At 50.6% G+C, this 18,005-nt stretch overlaps 1 protein-coding gene across 1 annotated transcript; it reads right to left on the bottom strand.

Moving 5' to 3' along the window:
* Nucleotides 1-739: 739 nt before the first annotated feature.
* LOC309415153 (cyclic AMP-responsive element-binding protein 3-like) lies at nt 740-6,234 on the bottom strand (the record flags this gene model as incomplete). The annotated part of the gene is given in 13 exon segments (XM_082012593.1): nt 740-955; nt 3,328-3,360; nt 3,362-3,439; nt 3,576-3,660; nt 3,816-3,884; nt 4,404-4,408; nt 4,412-4,507; nt 5,101-5,193; nt 5,422-5,526; nt 5,530-5,534; nt 5,745-6,018; nt 6,097-6,114; nt 6,118-6,234. Coding segments are annotated over 13 exon segments (1,194 nt in total).
* Nucleotides 6,235-18,005: the final 11,771 nt, after the last annotated feature.

The raw sequence follows: 18,005 nt of genomic DNA, 5'->3' as shown, positions 1-18,005 counted from the left end.
ACCACACAGCCACTCGCTCACTCCTCCCTGGTGGGATATGGGAGAGAATCGGAGGGGTAAAAGTGAGGAAACTCGTGGGTTGAGATAAAGACAGTTTAATAGTGTCCTGGTTTCAGCTGGGATGGATAGAGTTAATTTTCTTCACAGAAGCTGGTATAGTGCTGTGTTTTGGATTAGGGATGAGAAAATGTTGATAATGTGCTGATGTTTTGAGTTGTTGCTAAGCAGTCAAGGACAGTCCAGCTTTTCATGCTGGCCTGCCAGCAAGAAGGCTGGGGGTGCACAGGAAGCTGGGAGGGGACACAGCCGGGACAGCTGACCCAGGCTGGCCAAAGGGATATTCCATACTATATGACATCATGCTCAGTATATAAAGCTGGGGCAAAGAAGAAAGAAGGGGAGGGGATGTTCGGAGTTATGGTGTTTGCCTTCCCAAGTAACCGTTACGCATGATGGAGCCCTGCTTTCCTGGAGATGGCTGAACACCTGCCTGCCCATGGGGAGTAGTGAATGAATTCTTTGTCTTGCTTTGCTTGCGTGTGCGGCTTTTGCTTTAGCTGTTAAACTGTCTTTATCTCAACCCACGAGTTTCCTCACTTTTACTCTTCTGATTCTCTCCCCGGTCTCACCGTGGGGGAATGAGCGAGCGGCTGCGTGGTGCTTAGTTGCCAGCTGGGGCTAAACCACAACAAATAGGTAAAGCAAAAGCTGTGCATGCAAAGTAAAGCAAAACAAGGAATTAATTCAAAAGCTGCTGCCAGAGTGTGGCAGAGGATGAGTTGCTGTTGAAAGCAGATCTGGGATTGGGCTTGGGTGGACTCTGTCCCTCTTCCCATGTCCAATCGAGGCTGCCCAACAATGAGGGGTCCTCAAGCTCTGGGCTGAGCCTCTCCAGTGCAGCTTCCTCCTGCACATCAGGTGCTGCCTGCCTAACCTGGTTTGGGAACTTGTGGATCTACTATGACAGCACTGCAAGAGAGGTAGAGCCAGCCTTGTCATTCCCACCTTGAGAACAGGACACACCAGTCTCTTGAAACAAGGATCTAAAACAATTATAAGGTTTTAGCATGTGTCACTAATCAACTGTAAGTTTTGCAAAATTATTAATATGTGGAAGGTTATTGATTACATGATTAGTTTAACTTAGTTAATTAGTTTAACTTAGTTTATTCTTAGTATAGAATTCTTTAGCCTAATAACTGTGCAATTATATTTAATGGCCTACTCTCATAGTCCTTAGGCTGTATTTGCCTCAATGCTAACATTGTACCTATGTGTAAAGGGTTAATCACAAGGAAAGCAGGCCTCATGAAAATTAAAACAAAGATGAGTTAAGAGCAAGGGCTGAGAGAGTAAAGAGAACAGAGAAGATATCTTAACCTTGAGCATAGAGACAGACTGGCAGGAGTGCTCTAACAAGGATTTGGAATACCAGCAGTAATATCTTCTGATAGAGGTACTCATTTTTGTGCGCAAATAGTGCAACAAGTTAGTAAAATTTTAGGAACAATCTGGCAACTACACACCCCATATCGGCCACAGGCAAGTGGACAAGTTGAGAAAATGAATCAATTAAACAACAGCTAGCTAAAATCAGTCAAGAAGCAAATATACATTGGTACCAAGTGTTCCCAGTAGCCCTATTACGAATCAGGGTAAAACCGAGAACTAAAGAACTAAGAAATTTTCTTTGGGAGGCTGTACCAATCCCAATACCAAGGGGAAGATCTCACACAGTCAGGCGAAAATAGTCTACAGAAATATATAATAATATTAGGAAATTTGAAACAAGAGTGATTGCAAATGCCTAGAGATTCTAGCCAGACATTATCTCTAATAGGAGTTCCAGTTCCGGTTAACATCTCTCTATTTAATAACCCCCACTATGGAGTAGGTCATGATAAGAATAACTTTAGATGACACCTCTTGGGGATTTGAAGAAGTCTGGAACAAATTAACCTCTTGGTTACCAAATTTTAAATGGATTAAAGAGCTGTTTGTACTCATATTAGTCAATAGCTTATTTGTTTTATGTACTTGTTGCATGATTTGATGTTCAATATGGTGTTGTCAGAAGAACGTGCATGATTATGTTACGTGGAAAAAGAATAAGATCAAACATGAAGTCGCAACAGGGAGGTATTTTAATCGATGGACAAATGATAATGGTATGTTATAAGGGATTGCGAAAGAATTTGCAAGGATAATAGAAAAGGGGGGAATGAAACAAGGATCTAAAACAATTACAAGGTTTTAGCATGTGTCACTAATCAACTGTAAGTTTTGCAAATTTCTTAATATATGGAAGGTTATTGATTACATGATTAGTTTGACTTTAGTATAGAATTCTTTAGCCTAATAACTATGTGATTATGTTTAACGGCCTACTCTCATAGTCCTTAGGCTGTATTTGCCTCAATGCTAACATTGTACCTATGTGTAAAGGGTTAATCACAAGGAAAGCAGGCCTCATGAAAATTAAAACAAAGATGAGTTAAGAGCAAGGGCTGAGAGATTAAAGAGAACAGAGAAGATATCTTAACCTTGAGCATAGAGACAGACTGGCAGGAGTGCTCTAACAAGGATGATAAGAAGGAACTGCTTGGCTGGACAACAGAAGGGATGAACATCCAAGGAGAAGAAATTATCCTCAAGAGACCCATGACCATAAAATGGAAAAAGGAGTAGGGGGCTAACTCCCCAAACGACCACCGACGACCACCCGAGACCCCCGCACATGCATAGTGTAGTTTTGCAATGCCAGCATTATGTAAATGTAGTAGATAAGCAAGGAGGCAGTGGTTTCTTGGAAAATGTGTGAATATTCATGTCTTTAAGGTATATAAAGGATGAACTTTTGTTTCAGCGCACGCATGTTAGGAGGAGATATCCCCCATGTGTCCAGCGCTGCAATAAAGATGTCTGCTTAATAACACTTTGATGTTATCGAGTTTATATTTCTTTGACTTTTTTGAATCACTCTCACAGTTCTGCTCTGAGCATGGGCCACCACAGAGCCCACGAGAGGGGGAACAAACTGTTCAACTAGGGCTGCCTCCTCCCAGGGAGGTGGGGAGAGGATGCTGCACAGCTGCCAGACACAAGCACAGCTTGTGCTCCAAAAGGGACTGGATACATCCAGTTCTGGTACTGTCCCTGGCCCAGGGCCCTGCCCACAGGCAGGCCTCCACAACAGGACTGAGGAAGTGTCCAGAGCTGGGCCAAGACAGCAAAGCCAAACCAAGTGGTCATCCCAGGCAAGGGGCTGCTGGGTTGGAGACACCCCAAAGTTCAGGCTGTCACTGAGGAAGGTGCTCTGCACTTCACCTGGAACCATGCCTCAGCCCCCTGGGCACTCACCTCTGAGCTCCGGCTGTGGCTCTCTACTCCTAAACAAGTAGAGGCTGGGGGAGACAATGAGGAAGGACAGAACCAGAACCTGTAAACAGAAAGAAGATCAGCAAAGCCCTCAGCAAAGGACACGGATAGACATCACTGGCTGCAATAAACACCTCTCCCAGACTTATGGGGACAGCAGAGACCCCTTCACAGACACTGGGGCTGAAGCCACTCACCATGATGCAGGTGCTTGCTGTGGTAGTTTTGGTGGTGGACTGTCTCACCAAGGCCTGCAGTTTCCACAGCTTCTCAAGCAGTGACCTGCAGGAGAGCAGGCAACACAGGTTAATGCAGCAGCTGAACCAAGAGCTGCATTCCCCTCCTGCCCCTTTGCAGCCAGGGACAGACCACAATCCCAAGAAGAGGAACAACCTTCCCCACCATGTCTCCTGCTGTGTCCAACAATGAGAACTCACATGTTCTGCTTGTGCAGCAGCTGCACCTTCTTCTGCAGCTCGTGGTTCTGAGCCATGCAGGCTGCCACTCTTCCTGGGAAAGATGAATATCACGGGGAAAAAACAGAGAGATTTTTGTTTAGTCAACAGCAGGGACTTCACCAGAGTCCCTTAGGGAATTAGCCACCAATTCTGGGTGGCTGGGGCAACTACAAGTGCTCCTGGGGTCTACCTGGCACCAGCTGGAGCAAAGCCCAGAGAATGACATGTCACACCAGGTTTGGGGAGGGGTAAGCCCTGCCCAGTCCAGCAGGGAAGCACCAGATTAATCCCTAAGGATGCTCGCTCCTAGCAGCACACCAGCCCTGCAGATGAGCGACACCAGGCTGTATTACAAACTAGCATAACCTGGAGAACACGCTGGACCTGGCAGGCCAGTACCTGATTCAAACAGAGCAAGCTCTGGGCCATCTCCAAGCCTAAAAGAGCAGGGCAGGATATGCCCTGAGCTTCTGAGCCTCTTGAGAAGACCACAGGGGTCAGCCTCACTTTCTGCCCAGGGTGGCAAGACCCCAGCAGTGGCACAGCACGGCTGCTGTGTGTCCATACCTGTTTTACAGGCCATCCACATAGATCTTCCTGCAATGACTATCCTGGGCTGACTGCTTGTTCCAGATCTTCTGATTCACTTTCTTCAGGAGTCGCTCTTCAGCCTGCAAGGGCCATTTCTCATTAGCAGCCATCCCAGGGCATTGGCAATCCAGCCCTTGCAAATCCTGCATACACCTCAGCACTCAGCCCTGCTTAGAAAGGCAGCAACCCACATGCTTTTGTTCCTCTGTCCCTCCCACACCACTGAACGAACTGCACAAACTGCGAGGCAAACTCTGGCCTGCCGATGAGGCCAGCAGCTTCCCCGGTGTAGCAGAAGAGTGAGGCACACCTAAGGGAGATGAAAAGCACACAGCTCACAAGACATGAGGCAAGTGAGAAGAAAAGGGCATTTGTGGTGTAACTGCCTCCTGCAAGCAGTTGCAAGTGGGGAGACTGACAGCAGCCAGGTCTTGCTGCTCTTCGTATCCACCTGACTAGCAAAGCAGAGGTTGCCGTGCATGTGGACACCCCCCCCCCGGGCCTCGAAGGGAGGAGGAAGACACCAAGCCCTGCTGCATGCTGCCCTGAATGCAGCACCTAGGTGCTAATGCTCTCACCAAGGTACCATCCTGCATTTTCAACCCCTACTCTGGCTGAAGGGTTTGAGTAGTCCAAGTCTGTTTGGGAGTGACAGGCTGTAGTGAAGACTCACTTTGGTCAGTGGCAGACAGGTCGGTAATGAAGCACCTTCTTCCTCCAGGAGCTGCCTCTCCTCCTCTGTCAGGACCAGCTCTGGGAAGTCAGACTAGAAAACAGCAAAAATACGCCTGCTGAGAATGCAAAGTAAAGGGAGTCCATCCCAGGGCAGAGAGGGCATGCAGAAAGCTTACAGAACCGGGATCAGCTCTCCAAAAGAAGCATCACGCTTTCCTCTGAGATATCCCTCACAGGAGCCAAGCCAGGAGAGAAAGGGAAATGTAAGCAGAAGCAAAGGCTGGGGCTGACATGCTTCCTAAGGCATGGTAGTCAGTACCTGCATGGTGGCTCCAGGCACAAGCTGGCGTCTGGCATCCACAGCAACAGCAATGGGTAAACTGGAGCTCTGTTCCAGCACCTCACTTGTGCCTTCCAAACCCATTCATGTCTCTGGGGAAGGAAAGGAGAGTCAAGCTCCGGGCCTCAGCGAGGCAGCACTCGACCAGCCATCTGAGTAGCACGAAACCACAATTTTATGGCAGCAGAAAGCCACCAAACTCAGCTTTCTCCATCGCTGCCTGGCACCTCCACAAAAACCTCTATGTGGGATTGCTTTTCTGCCTGTAGCCAGGATAGAAAGAGCCCACGCACATCACTTACCAAGGTCAATGGAAACATCTCTTTCTGCCATTTCAGACCTCACACTTTCAAGCACAGGCCAATCCTGATGGAAGGAATAGTTGTGATCAAACTGCACAATGTCTGAGCTCTGAGGACTGCCGGCAAAGTCACTGCCAGAGCTATGGGACAGATTCTGATCCTCAGAAATGCTGCTGTCACTGTCAGCAGGTGAATAACCCTGCAGCATGCCTAGTTCATCTTCAAAGGGGCTCAGCAGGGAGCTGATGAAGTCATCCATCTCCTTGTTCAGGAGCTGCAGAGAAAAAGCTTTTCATAAGCAGGGAGCCAAACCTCCCCACAACCCAGCAGCAATTCCTCCTGAAGAACTCACCTCAGGCTCTGGCAGGCCTCAGTCTTCCAGCAGACCGTTCTCCTCCCCTGGGATTTCAGGGCAGGGAGCATTATCCTTCAGGAGGAAGTCAAGCAGGTCCTCATCTGCCAGGGCAGCCAATTCCTCTGGGCATGACATATGAGCAAGACACCCAAAGTGAGCACAGGCCCCAGGGGAGACACCAGCCTTTGGGATGTCACTCAGCCCCTACTGACAAAGTCTTCCCATGCAATGGCAACAGCTGCCAGGGCCCTGCAACAACAACTAAGCCATGAGTACTGTCCCAACAAGGCTGTTAGCAGCACCGGTGGCCCCACCAGATTACTGGGACCTAGCCACAGGAGCCAGGCTCCACCCAGAATGCAAAAGCTGCAGGAAGGAGAGAGAAAGTGGAACAGCCCCAGACTTTTTGCCATGGAGGGTATGCAAGAGCCTGCCATTCCACTGAAGCCTGAAGGTGCCGTACCCCTGGCATGCAGCCAGCTGGGACAGCGTCCCCATTAGCACCATTAAGATTTCAGAACTAACTGACAGGTGTCACAACCCAAAAAAAAAAAAAGGAGGGGGGGAAGGAGGGGAAAAAAAAAAGGGGGGGGGGGAAGGAGGGGGGAAAAAAAAGGACAGGGCAGACTCCAGTCACAGGGCTGCTGTGCCAGCTGCTTGGGAGAAGGAAGTTGGTGTGCAGGGCTGCCCTGCCAAATGGCATGGAGAGCAGAGTCTGGCCAGCAGGAAGCAGAACAGTGAGAGGAAGGGGAGGTGGGGCAATGCGGGGGCCCGTTGTTTCCACAGACATAAGGACTTTCTATCTAGGAAGAATGCACTGGCAGGCAGCAAGGAGAGGAAGAGAATAGGAGACAACAGCATGTGAGGTAGAAGAAAGGGTCACAGGAGCGTGCAGGGCAGGAACTATTCCCCCCACCTGGACACCCACCCAAAGGAAGCCAAAAAACCTCTCACAGCCCCAACCATGGGGTTGACCCACGGGCAAGCACGGCATGCCGCTGCCTAGGGCACAGCCACAGCCTGCAGCCAGCGAGTCCCTGCCGGGCAGCACAACCCGAGGCCTGATAGCACAGCCCCACGCGGGAGGAGGGCCGAGGCCCTAGGTGCCTCACCAGTGGGCTGTCAGCGGCAGGCCACGCCGCGACTGCGAACTCCCCTAGCCGCCAACCCCTGAGCCCAACGCCCCGCAGAGCCCCCCAGCGCGGGTGGTGGTCCCCACCCCTCACCTCAGTGCAACATCACCCGGCCGCACCACTCCCAAACGCGCCACCAGTGACGTCACTCACCTCCCAATAGACCGCGCGCGCGCGGCGGTCCTGCCCCTCCCCGGGGTGAGGCGGTGGTGCCGGCGCCTACTGTTCGATAGCGCGTGGGCAGTGGGTGTACGTCCGGGGATGCCTGGGCCCTGGTTGCGTCGTGGCCTAGGCCGTGCCGGGTGGGGATTCGGGGGGGTGAGCAGTGGGCAGAGCATGGCCTCGGGGTACGGGCGCAGAGCAGCCCTGGGCGTAGGGACGGGGCGGAGCACAGGCCTGGGATACCGTGCCGAACCATGCCGCCCGGCAGCGCGTGGTGCCTCAGCGCATGCACGGCGGGGGGCAATGAGGCGGGAAGCGGGTGGTGCCGCTCTGCTCCGCACAGCCTTGGCAGGGTTGCCATGCTGCTCCTTCCCACGTACAGGTATGGGGGACGGTGGATGGGGGGGCACGGGGTCCTGCTAACCGGCATCACATTGACTCCCGGGGGCTGCTGGAAGCGGATGTCCTGGGGGGAGCCCCCTGCTTACAGGGTGGCAGGAGGGAGCAGTGCCTCGGTTACCGGGGCCTAGCCCTCCCTGCTCCCAATGGGGTGCCTCCCCAGGAAGGAGAGGCTGTGGTCATCCCAGGGGCTTCCGAGGGGACAGTCACACCTTAACCAGGTTTTGGGATGTGCCCTATCGCCCCCGGGGCTGGTAGCACCCTCCTGCCAGGCACTGGCACCTGCCGGTGCTGGTGACCCCAGGACAATGTGGGCAGGCACAGCCAGACTGGGCTTGGCCTTGGCTCTGTTAATCCCAGCCCTGTCCTTGTCCTGTCCTAAAATAGCCACCACAGGTCTCGACCTGAAGTCAGTGCTCACCAGGCCCTGCTTGACATCCCTGCCTGGGTGTCCCTGGGGACAAGTGGAAGAGGCCTGGGTGTGGCCACAGGCCCTCAAACCAGGGGGATGACTTTCAGTACTGGTCAGTTACCGCAGTGAAGCTTTCCTGCTGCCCTTTGTGACCGCATGGGGCTGGGGTGGGTGCTGTGGAGCAGGACTGACCCCCAACAAGGAAAAGCACTGATATCCACCATGCCCTGGCTGGAGCAGCTAACCTGACAAGGGAAACCCTGCCACATCCTTTGCCTTTTCCCTGACTAGCTTTGCTCTATGATGGCTCCTACCTGCACCCCTTCAAGCTTCCTGGCCCTTTGAATCTGCTGGCAGGATGTCTATGTGCTTCTGCCATGGCTTCATTGCTGGCTGTTAGACCCATATTTGGTAGCAATCATTGTTTATTCCCTTCTCTCTCCCTGTGTCTTGCTGCTGAGAAGGGGAAGGGATGTATTTTTGGGGATCTTTAGCTTTGATGGAGCCCACAGGTTGCTGGGTAAAGGGTCTGAACACACACACACACCCCCGACTACAGGGTGAAAACCCCAAGTGCTAAATGAGTAGCTGCTGCTGCACAACTGTCATGGTTTAGCCCCAGCTGACGACTAAGCCCCACGCAGCCACTCACTCACTCCCCCATGGTGGGACGGGGGAGAGAATTGGAAGAGTAAAAGTGAGGAAACTCATGGTCTGAGATAAAGACAGTTTAATGGGTAAAGCAAAAGCCGTGCACGCAAGCAAAGCAAAACAAGGAATTTGTTCACTACTCCCCATGGGCAGGCAGGTGTTCAGCCATCTCCAGGGAAGCAGGGCTCCGTCACTCGTAATGGTTTCTTGGGAAGACAGATGCCATAACTCCAAACGTCCCTCCACCCCTTCCTTCTTCTTTGTCCCAGCTTTATATACTGAGCATGACGTTATACGGTAGGGAATATCTCTTTGGCCAGCCTGGGTCAGCTGTCCTGGCTGTGTCCCCTCCCAGCTTCCCGTGCACCCCCAGCCTGCTCGCTGCAGGCCAGCATGAGAAGCTGGACTGTCCTTGACTACTTAGCAACAACTCAAAACATCAGCACCTTATCAACATTTTCTCATCCCAAATCCAAAACATAGCCTCACGCTAGCTTCTATGAAGAAAATTAACTCCACCCTGGCTGAAACCAGGACAGCAACATACATGATGGTGTGTGGTGACCACCAGCCAAGTGTGCAGCTTGCTTGCTGAATGGCAGTGGCGGGAGCTTGGTGCATCCTGAAGTGGCATGTCCTGGCAGATTTGGGGAAGGGGAGCAGGAAGGCTGGGGAACAGGGACCTGTGGGGCATTCTCCTTTTTGCTGGCTGAGCATGCCGTCCTTCTGCTCTTGCTTGCCCCTGTGCCTGCCTTGGTGCTGGGCAGCCCAGGGATGCCACTGTTTGTGCCCTTTGGAGGGCAGGACATGTCCAGCAGGAGTGGATGGGCCTGGAGATGTGTGGGGAAACACCAGCAGTTAATGATCAGAGCCGCTTCATCCTGGTGCGGGTGAGCTTGTGGGCTGCCTGCAGCTGTGGCTGCAATCCCCCAGCCCCACTGCCTGTTTCCCATGCCAAGGGCTGCCCTTCCTGCAGGGGCAAGAGAATGCTCCTACCCCAGCCATGGGGTCGCAGAAGTGCTGTGGGGCTGGGCTCACCAGCCACTTACGTTCCTCAGGAGCAAGCTTGGCCCTGGCTGGAAGAAACCATCTCACTGTCCAGTGTGGCCACGCAGCTGGGAAAGAGGAAGCAGGCTGAATTGGCTCAGCAGTGTGCATCATTGTCATCAGCCAGGGCTGCTGGCTCAGCCTTCCCATCAGTGTGAGGCTGAGCCACCCGTGCCCCCAGTGCCTGCTGTGGCTGTGTATACTGGTCCCATGCCGGAGGACCTGTCCATAGCTGGGTCCGGCTTCTTACCGGGTTAATTTTTGACCCAGTTCCTTCTGCTGGTGTGCGAACGGAGCTGCTGCTGGCAGGCATTGTGGTAGCCTGGGACCTGCCTAGCTGTGCTGGCCGGGTGGGCAGCCCCGTGCCCATGGAAAGTCCCAGCAGTGGGGTGGTTTGCAGCTGATAAAGCTTCCTGCAGCCAGCTCCCAGCGCTGCTTCACTCACAGCCTGGGGGTGGTCTAGAGCGGGGCCTTTCCCAAATGAAATTTGGCATTGCTGTAAAAAAACAACAACAAAACCCAAACATCATCCAGAGCCTCCCTTAGAAAGGGCACATTAAAAATGGTGAAATTGTTATGTTTGAAGATTTGTGGCTTGTTCTGGAAAGTTGTCATGAGTGTGCTGGCAGGCTGCTTCGATACTATTGAATTTTAGTTGATTTTTTGTTGTTAAGATATAAAACCTCTGTAACTGTTCTTGCAGTGTTAAACTTGGCCGATACAAATATAGCAGTTATGTCATGTGATGAAAAACTTGCTCTCAGTGGTCCCGGCAATGATGCAGTTGTTCCTCAGGCTGGTGCAGCGCTGGCTCCCCTGCAGCTGTCCCTGCTTGTGCTGGTCCTGCCTTTAAGCAGAGCCCCAAGCCAGGAAACCCACCACTGCAGTGGTTTTGCTCACCTAGTGCCGGGTGAGATGGAGGCAGCTGGGATGGCTCCTGAGGGGATTGGACCCCACCAAGAACTCCCCCCCCCCCCCCATTTCAGGATGGGCTCAGGAGCATGCTCATGGCTCAAAGGGTTGCATGCAGTTTGCCATAAAATGCAGAAGTGCCTTAATCTAGCTGCCAGCTGGCCAGCTCACTGCTCCGGTGCCTTATCTGCCTTTGCATACTAACAGCTGATTGCAAATGGGTTTGCTTGCTCTGGCGGCAAGCCAGTGCAGAAATTTGGTGTGTATTCATCGAGACTTGGTTTGTTTGTTGTTTTTTTTTTTTCTTTCCAGAGCTTGAATTTTGCTGTCCTTTTCCTTTATTTTTCTGGTTTGCAGCACCAGGCTCCCACACTGTCCTGTCCCTTACCTAGTCCAGCTTTTCCTTTCCCACATGGTACCTGGAAGGGAGGGGTCTGCAGGAGCTGAGCCCTGTGTCGGTGCCCTCTCGCAGGAGGAGGTGTGTGGGCAGATTTGCGAACCCTGTGTGATTAATTTCCATGTTTGCTGACAAATCTCTCCAGGGTTTGAGGAGGTATACTTATGCGGCAGAGAGCATTTGTGCTTTAGACCTTGATGTCAGCAAAGTTCAACTGCTGGAGCCTGAACTGTTTCCATAGAATATGGGAATTAAAATGAACCATCTATCTCCCTTTCCTCCGAGGGTTTGCTTGATGTTGTAAGCACCTTTCCTTCTAAGCTCTGTCATTTTTGTAAGAGCTTGGGAGTAGGAAGGCTTGAGCAATCATCCTCCTGCGAGGTCTTGGAAAGCCCGTGAAGGGCATGCTAAGGGATGCCTCCGGTGCAGCGCCTGATTTTTGGGTGGCTCTGGGAGGGCAAGAGGAGGCTGTAGAAATGACTGGGGCAGGAGCAACACCAGCATGGCCTGGCTCCTCTCAGTTCTCCTCTGCCATTCGGCATCCTCCCCTCCTCTTCCTTCGTGGTTTCTTGCGACGAGCGAGGGAAGGCATGCAGTCGACTCAATATGAGTGATAAAGCAAGCTTCAACTTTATTGCAAAACCTTACACATATTTATACACTAAGTTCTACTTTATGCATACTTGTCTTACAATCATTGGCTTAGCTCTAAAGAGTGCATTATCATACTCCTCCTACTTGCGCTTACTGCTACATGGTCTGGGTTCCATCCTGTTTTTCTTATACAGTGCTGCTTCTTAGCTGTTTACCACAGCTCCTTCTCCTCAAGGCCGAGCCCTGCAGATGTCCAGCTGTTTACCAGCTTCCCAGTGCCACAGCTCCCTCTTCTCAAGGCCGAGCCGTGCAGATATCTAGCTGTTTACCAGCTTCTCAATGCTGCAGCTCCTTCTCCTTAAGGTCGAGCCGTGCAGAGTGATCCCAACATCTCCCCCTTTTTGTTTTTGTATAAACAAAACCTGATGGATCATTTGCAACCCAAGGACTGTGAGGAAGATGGACCCTCTGTACATTCTTGTATCGTCCTGTGCCGCGAACTCAGCCCAGCAGTTGGTAGGTGCCAGCTTTACGTGGGCGTCCCCACGGAGGCAACGGTGGCCTTGCTGTACACCAGCCCACTGCCCTTCAGGAAATCCCGGTATTACACATTTGTAGAGGAACGAGTTTCGACACACGTGGCCAGCGAGTGTCAGAACTCACCTCAGTTGTCACCTTTTAACACAGGGAGCCTATGGCGTATGCGCCCGCTGGCCAGACGTGCTGCACGCGCCACAGCCATCCCGTCTATTGGTTCGTAGGCTTTGTTCACACGGCATTTTTTCATAACTCAGCAGTCACATATCAACTTATGCTTAAGTCAATAGCAGAATATTACAAAGCAAAACAATTCTAGCTGTACTACTTCTAGTGATATAAACTACTCCTAGTGATAGAAAAAAGGTACTTGTATAAGGCTATGAAGACCAATATTATATCTTACCAAAGCATTTGTAGTTATAGAACGCTTTGCCTCAAAAGCTTTCCACGTTCATCTCATGATACCGCAAATTTCAGTGTGATTTACCCCTACATTTTCTTTTGACTGAGGTGGCATCCAGATTGCGATGACACCTGATAGTGTCATGATGTGTCCAACGATGACGATGGCGACTGCCCCACCCATGGCCTCACCCACTTCGAGGCACCTGCAAAGTGGGTTACCCATGGTTTTACCCATGGTTTTAAACAGCCACCACCGTCAACCTCGTCCCCTGGTTAGCAGTTGAAAAGGTCCTTTCTCCTTCCGCAAATAATTTAACACATATAAGGCTTTATTCAAACGTTCTTAGGGTAATGTGGTAGCCTCTCCCCCTTTTTGTTTTGAGCGTGATTACCTAACAAAGCTCATTCATTGGGTGTGTAAGATACTCGTTGGAGTTATTAGCTAGCCAAGCATTCTTTACTACCTTTTGAACCATTCCTTGTAGACAATGCAATAAACATGGTACAATAAGCATTAGTATTAAGATAACAAGTACTATAACAACTGCCCCTTTTATTAAGTCTTGTAACCATCCACTTAGGCCCAAACTTGACAGCTATGATTCGAGGTTTAGTGAACTTGTCTGTAACCTGTCCGTTAAGTCCTTCAGTTTTTGTAATTGTTGAGTTACCGACTGTGATGTATCTGTTACATTCATACAACACATGCCATCAAACTCCTCACACCCGTGCCCTTGGGCCAAAAGTAGGAAGTCGATAGCTGCCCTATTTTGCAATGTCGCATGCCTTATTGAGTCAGTTTCCATTAACAAAGCACTGAGTGTTGCAGAAGTAGCATTGGTTTGTTTCGCTAGCCAACATCCCAATTTATTTAAAGTGGTTAAGCCTTGGGCAGCAGCGACCCCAGGGGCAAGGAAAGAGGTTAGTATGGTTTTGTCCGCAGTCCAAAAATCCAGTTGGTCATTGCACTCTTCCTGATATTTTCAAATCTGTCATCTTATTCTATGCCGTCGGGTAAGGTTCAATATCATAGAAGTGTTGGGAGTTAACAATGTTAGGTGCCCCAATGTGTAAGGACCACCTCTCAAACGGGAGGGAACACCTTGCCATGCACGATCACCACAAATCAAGAATATTCCTTTAGGGAGTCTCATTGGGACAATAGTAGAGCGTGAGATGTTGCTCGTTGTATAATTACACCAATTGGTAGCATTCTGAAAAATGGCTAACGTGGGGTTTACATCCTGTGACCTGGCTATCTTCTCAGTAATTTTCTGCAAAGCTTGGTGTTGATCCTCATTCAGTTGACGTCGCTCTGGAGCCTCCACCGAAGACTCCAGGAGCGGCATCAATGGCCTTAGATCATCATTAGTAATTCCGCAAATATTGCGAACCCACTGTATATCCCCCATTAATTTTTGGACATCAGAAAGATTTTCTATTTTCGCCTTAATCTTTATTTTTTGTGGGTGGACCGCTGCCCTGGTAATAATCCAGCTCAAATATTGCCATGGTCCCTTCTTTTGCCTCTTTTTTTTTTTTTTTTTTTGGTGCTATTTTTAAACCCCATTTTCCTAAATAGTGCTCTAAGTGCTGTAAAATGTGGTCTGCATTCAATTGTGTCCCTGCTATTAATATATCAACTATATAATGATACATTATTAAATCTGGATACTTTTTCCACACCGGTTCTAGAGCCCATGCCACAAATGTCTGACACATCGTAGGTGAATTTTGCATTCCTTGTGGTAACACTACCCAATGATACTTTTTGCTAGCTCTCCTTTATTTACCGATGGTACCGTAAAGGCAAACTTCTCCGCATCCTCAGCTGCTAAGGGAATGGTAAAAAAGCAATTGAAATATACTCTTCGATTCCCTGCAAAAGAAATGATACATTTGTGACAATAATTACAACGACATAGAACAAACCCAAAACACCGTTTTACAAATATGGCATATTGAAGTTCCTGCTCTTGACCGTCCGGGGAGAGCCGCTGAGACAGTCAACGAGCCATCATTCTGCATACAAAAGAGTGAAAGCATCAGCTGGTGGTACGACGGAGTTGACTGCGTCCGTGGGACGTGTAACAAGATCTTCAGGTCTTACTGTCGGCCGTACCGACCTGGCCGGTACCTGCTTCACTCCGTCCCCTCCCTCTCTGCCAAAGTCTCTTGTCTCATGCCTCGCCAATGTTGGGCAGGGTCGGATCTTGACTTGGGGGAAGGATCATCCCAGGCAGCCCCCTCCTGTTGCGGCACGGGTCAGGAGGCGGGGGCCAAGGAGGACTCGCCACCTCCGTTGGTTGCGTTAGCGGGGGTGGGGGGGGGCGGGCGGGGGTTGCTCGTTCTCACCATCCCCAGCTCGGCCTCCCTTCTCTCCCAAGGCTGTGGCAGCGGCAGCTGCTGCCGCCGTCCGCTCTGATTTTATCGCCTTTATAGAGTCTCTGACTAATCGCCAGGTTGTTAACACTTTCGCAGCCGTATGATCCTCTTTAGAGGCTGCCTCAAACACCAATTTCCCTGCTTTCTCCCAGGTAGGTAACTCAAAAGCTGTTGCAGAGTCTGCTGCTAGCCCCTGGCTCTTCAAAACAGTCTCCAATAGCAATTGCCATGTTGTTGCTAGCTCCGCTGCTTGCCCATCTCCTTTCGAGACTCACCCCATTGATCTTTCACATGGGCACACAGGGGAACATTGAGTACATTGTTCTGGGCAACGTTGTCCCGTCTTGCCCTCACATACATCATCGTAGATCTGTTTCTCTGGCTTATCTATGCAGCCGGTTTACTCGGTGCATCTGGCACCTCAGGAGGTGCAGTCGGAGTCGCTGAAGGTCCTGGACCCTCTGACTCAGTTAAAAAGGGATTGGTTGAAGACGGTTTAACAGCCTCCTCCATATCAGCTGCAGCTTTTCTCTCTGCCTTTAAGGCTTTTAATGTGTTTAACATCAACTTCCATGTTGTCACTAACTCTGCGGTGGTTTTATCTCCATTCCCAATATGTTCCTATAACATTTTTCCTATCTCCTCCCACGTCTCTGCCTTAAACGCCACAGACGCATCGGGGGGGTACCCTTTTTGGCACCAAATTAGAAGCCTTCTAAGTGTATATTCATCATATTTCAGTCCTCTCTTAGAGAGCATATGTGGCAGGAGTCTGACCATCGCCCCTTCTTCATGCGATGCGTTCTGCCTTTAGTTCTTTTAATGTCTCTAGGATCAACCTCTAGAGCGTCCTAGATTTTATACTGTCTTTGTTGCCTGTGCTATTCGCTTTTCAGTTTTATATCTTTTATGCAATGAATAACATCTCTCCAAGATTTCATTAATTTTTTGCTGATTTTTCATCATCGATTACTAGATCCCACAAACAATCTCCATAAGAACGCCACTCGTCTACTTCAAACATACTTTCAGGGTCTTTAAAAAACCCTTTCGCTTTCCCTAACGCAATTAACCCAGCCAGATCTTTTAATTGGCTTACTCCCCGCTTTTCTAAAAAGCATTTTAAGATTTCGAATGCTACCTCTATTTCCATTGCGCGCTACGTTGACCTTCTTAATTATCCGGTCAATTATTTTTGCAGCCTTTTCCCTTGGGTAGCCTTCTTTCGGACGGCGAACCCCTTCTTAATTATCCTGGGTTCAAGCACGGATCAGGCGCGCCGCGGCAGCGTCCGCCGATCTTCTGCTCCCTGGTCGCTGCTACCAGTGCTTCTCCGATCTCGCTGTCCGGTGAAAAACAAGGATGGGGGTCCCTGTTCGGGCGCCACTTGCGACGAGCGAGGGAAGGCATGCAGTCGACTCAATATGAGTGATAAAGCAAGCTTCAACTTTATTGCAAAACCTTACACATATTTATACACTAAGTTCTACCTTATGCATACTTGTCTTACAATCATTGGCTTAGCTCTAAAGATTGCATTATCATACTCCTCCTACTTGCGCTTACTGCTACGTGGTCCGGGTTCCATCCTGTTTTTCTTATACAGTGCTGCTTCTTAGCTGTTTACCACAGCTCCTTCTCCTCAAGGCCGAGCCCTGCAGATGTCCAGCTGTTTACCAGCTTCCCAGTGCCACAGCTCCCTCTTCTCAAGGCCGAGCCGTGCAGATATCTAGCTGTTTACCAGCTTCTCAATGCTGCAGCTCCTTCTCCTTAAGGTCGAGCCGTGCAGAGTGATCCCAACAGTTTCTGACCTTGTCCTGGTGGTAGCATGTTCCCCTTTTCCTGCAGAGGGACAGAGAGCAGCTTTATGCTCAGCTCGTGAACATTTTTAGATATAGAGAAGATGTTGAGTACCGGCCTGGTGACTGCAGCAGCCTGCCCTATGTATGAAATACTCAGAAAGCCCTTTCTACAGCAGGGTATTCCTCATCCCTTCGGTTCTGCGGCTTTGCTGGTGCTTTTGGGTGGACAGCAATGGCACATGCGGATGCTTCCATCGCCTCCTTCCTGCTGCCAGTGGGCTCCCTCGCTCCAGACCCAAAATGCATTTCATTCCTTGTCAGCAGAGCCAGTGGGGGCCATGGGCCTCTGCAAAAACATTGCTGAATGGCTCAGGAATGTGGAGCTGGAGCGGCTCCATGTGCTGGTGGAGGCAGCAAGCTCCTCTGTCCCTGCCTTCCGTCCGTCTTTATGGTTCTGCAGGAGTGGGCCCTCTGCCTCTCCTTGCTCTGACTCACTCCTGCCCAAAATCGGATGCAGGAACTTTTTATCCATCACAGGTTGTGACCCTAGCCCACTTGGGTCCACAGTTGGAAGCAGCTCACACCAGTGTACCCCCTTCTGCGGGGGACCGAAGCCGGCAACACCAGGCAGGGATGCACAGGCTTGCTATCCACTGCTGTGGCACAAGGCAGGCAAGGGAGGCTGCTAGCAAGCCTTGCCCAAGAACCTTCCTGGGCCAGGCTGAGGATGCACGTGGCTGGTAACCTTTCCCCAACAGCCATAATAGGAGGCCTGGTAGGAGAAAATCAATCTAAAAGAGGACAAGTAGATATGGTGCATCCCACTGGTGCTCTTGTGTCTTCCTACTAGCTGGTGTTTAAGGACAAGGCAGCCTGGGTCAAGGCAGAGCAGGGAACTCCTTCCACATGAGCAGGCTCTCAGGGAGAGTAAAAGGGGTGTCACTACTGGAAAGCATTGGGTTGGGGCTGGCTGGGGACTGGGGATGCTGAGAAGGGCAGGGAGAAGGACCTGGCGCAGGGACCCCAAGGCATGCAGCAACCTGGGAAAACACTGAAAGCTTCTGCAT

This window comes from Phaethon aethereus (genome assembly GCF_964289735.1).
Source record: "Phaethon aethereus genome assembly, chromosome: W".
Lineage (NCBI taxonomy): Eukaryota > Metazoa > Chordata > Aves > Phaethontiformes > Phaethontidae > Phaethon > Phaethon aethereus.
This window is presented reverse-complemented; position numbering and strand designations above follow the sequence as displayed.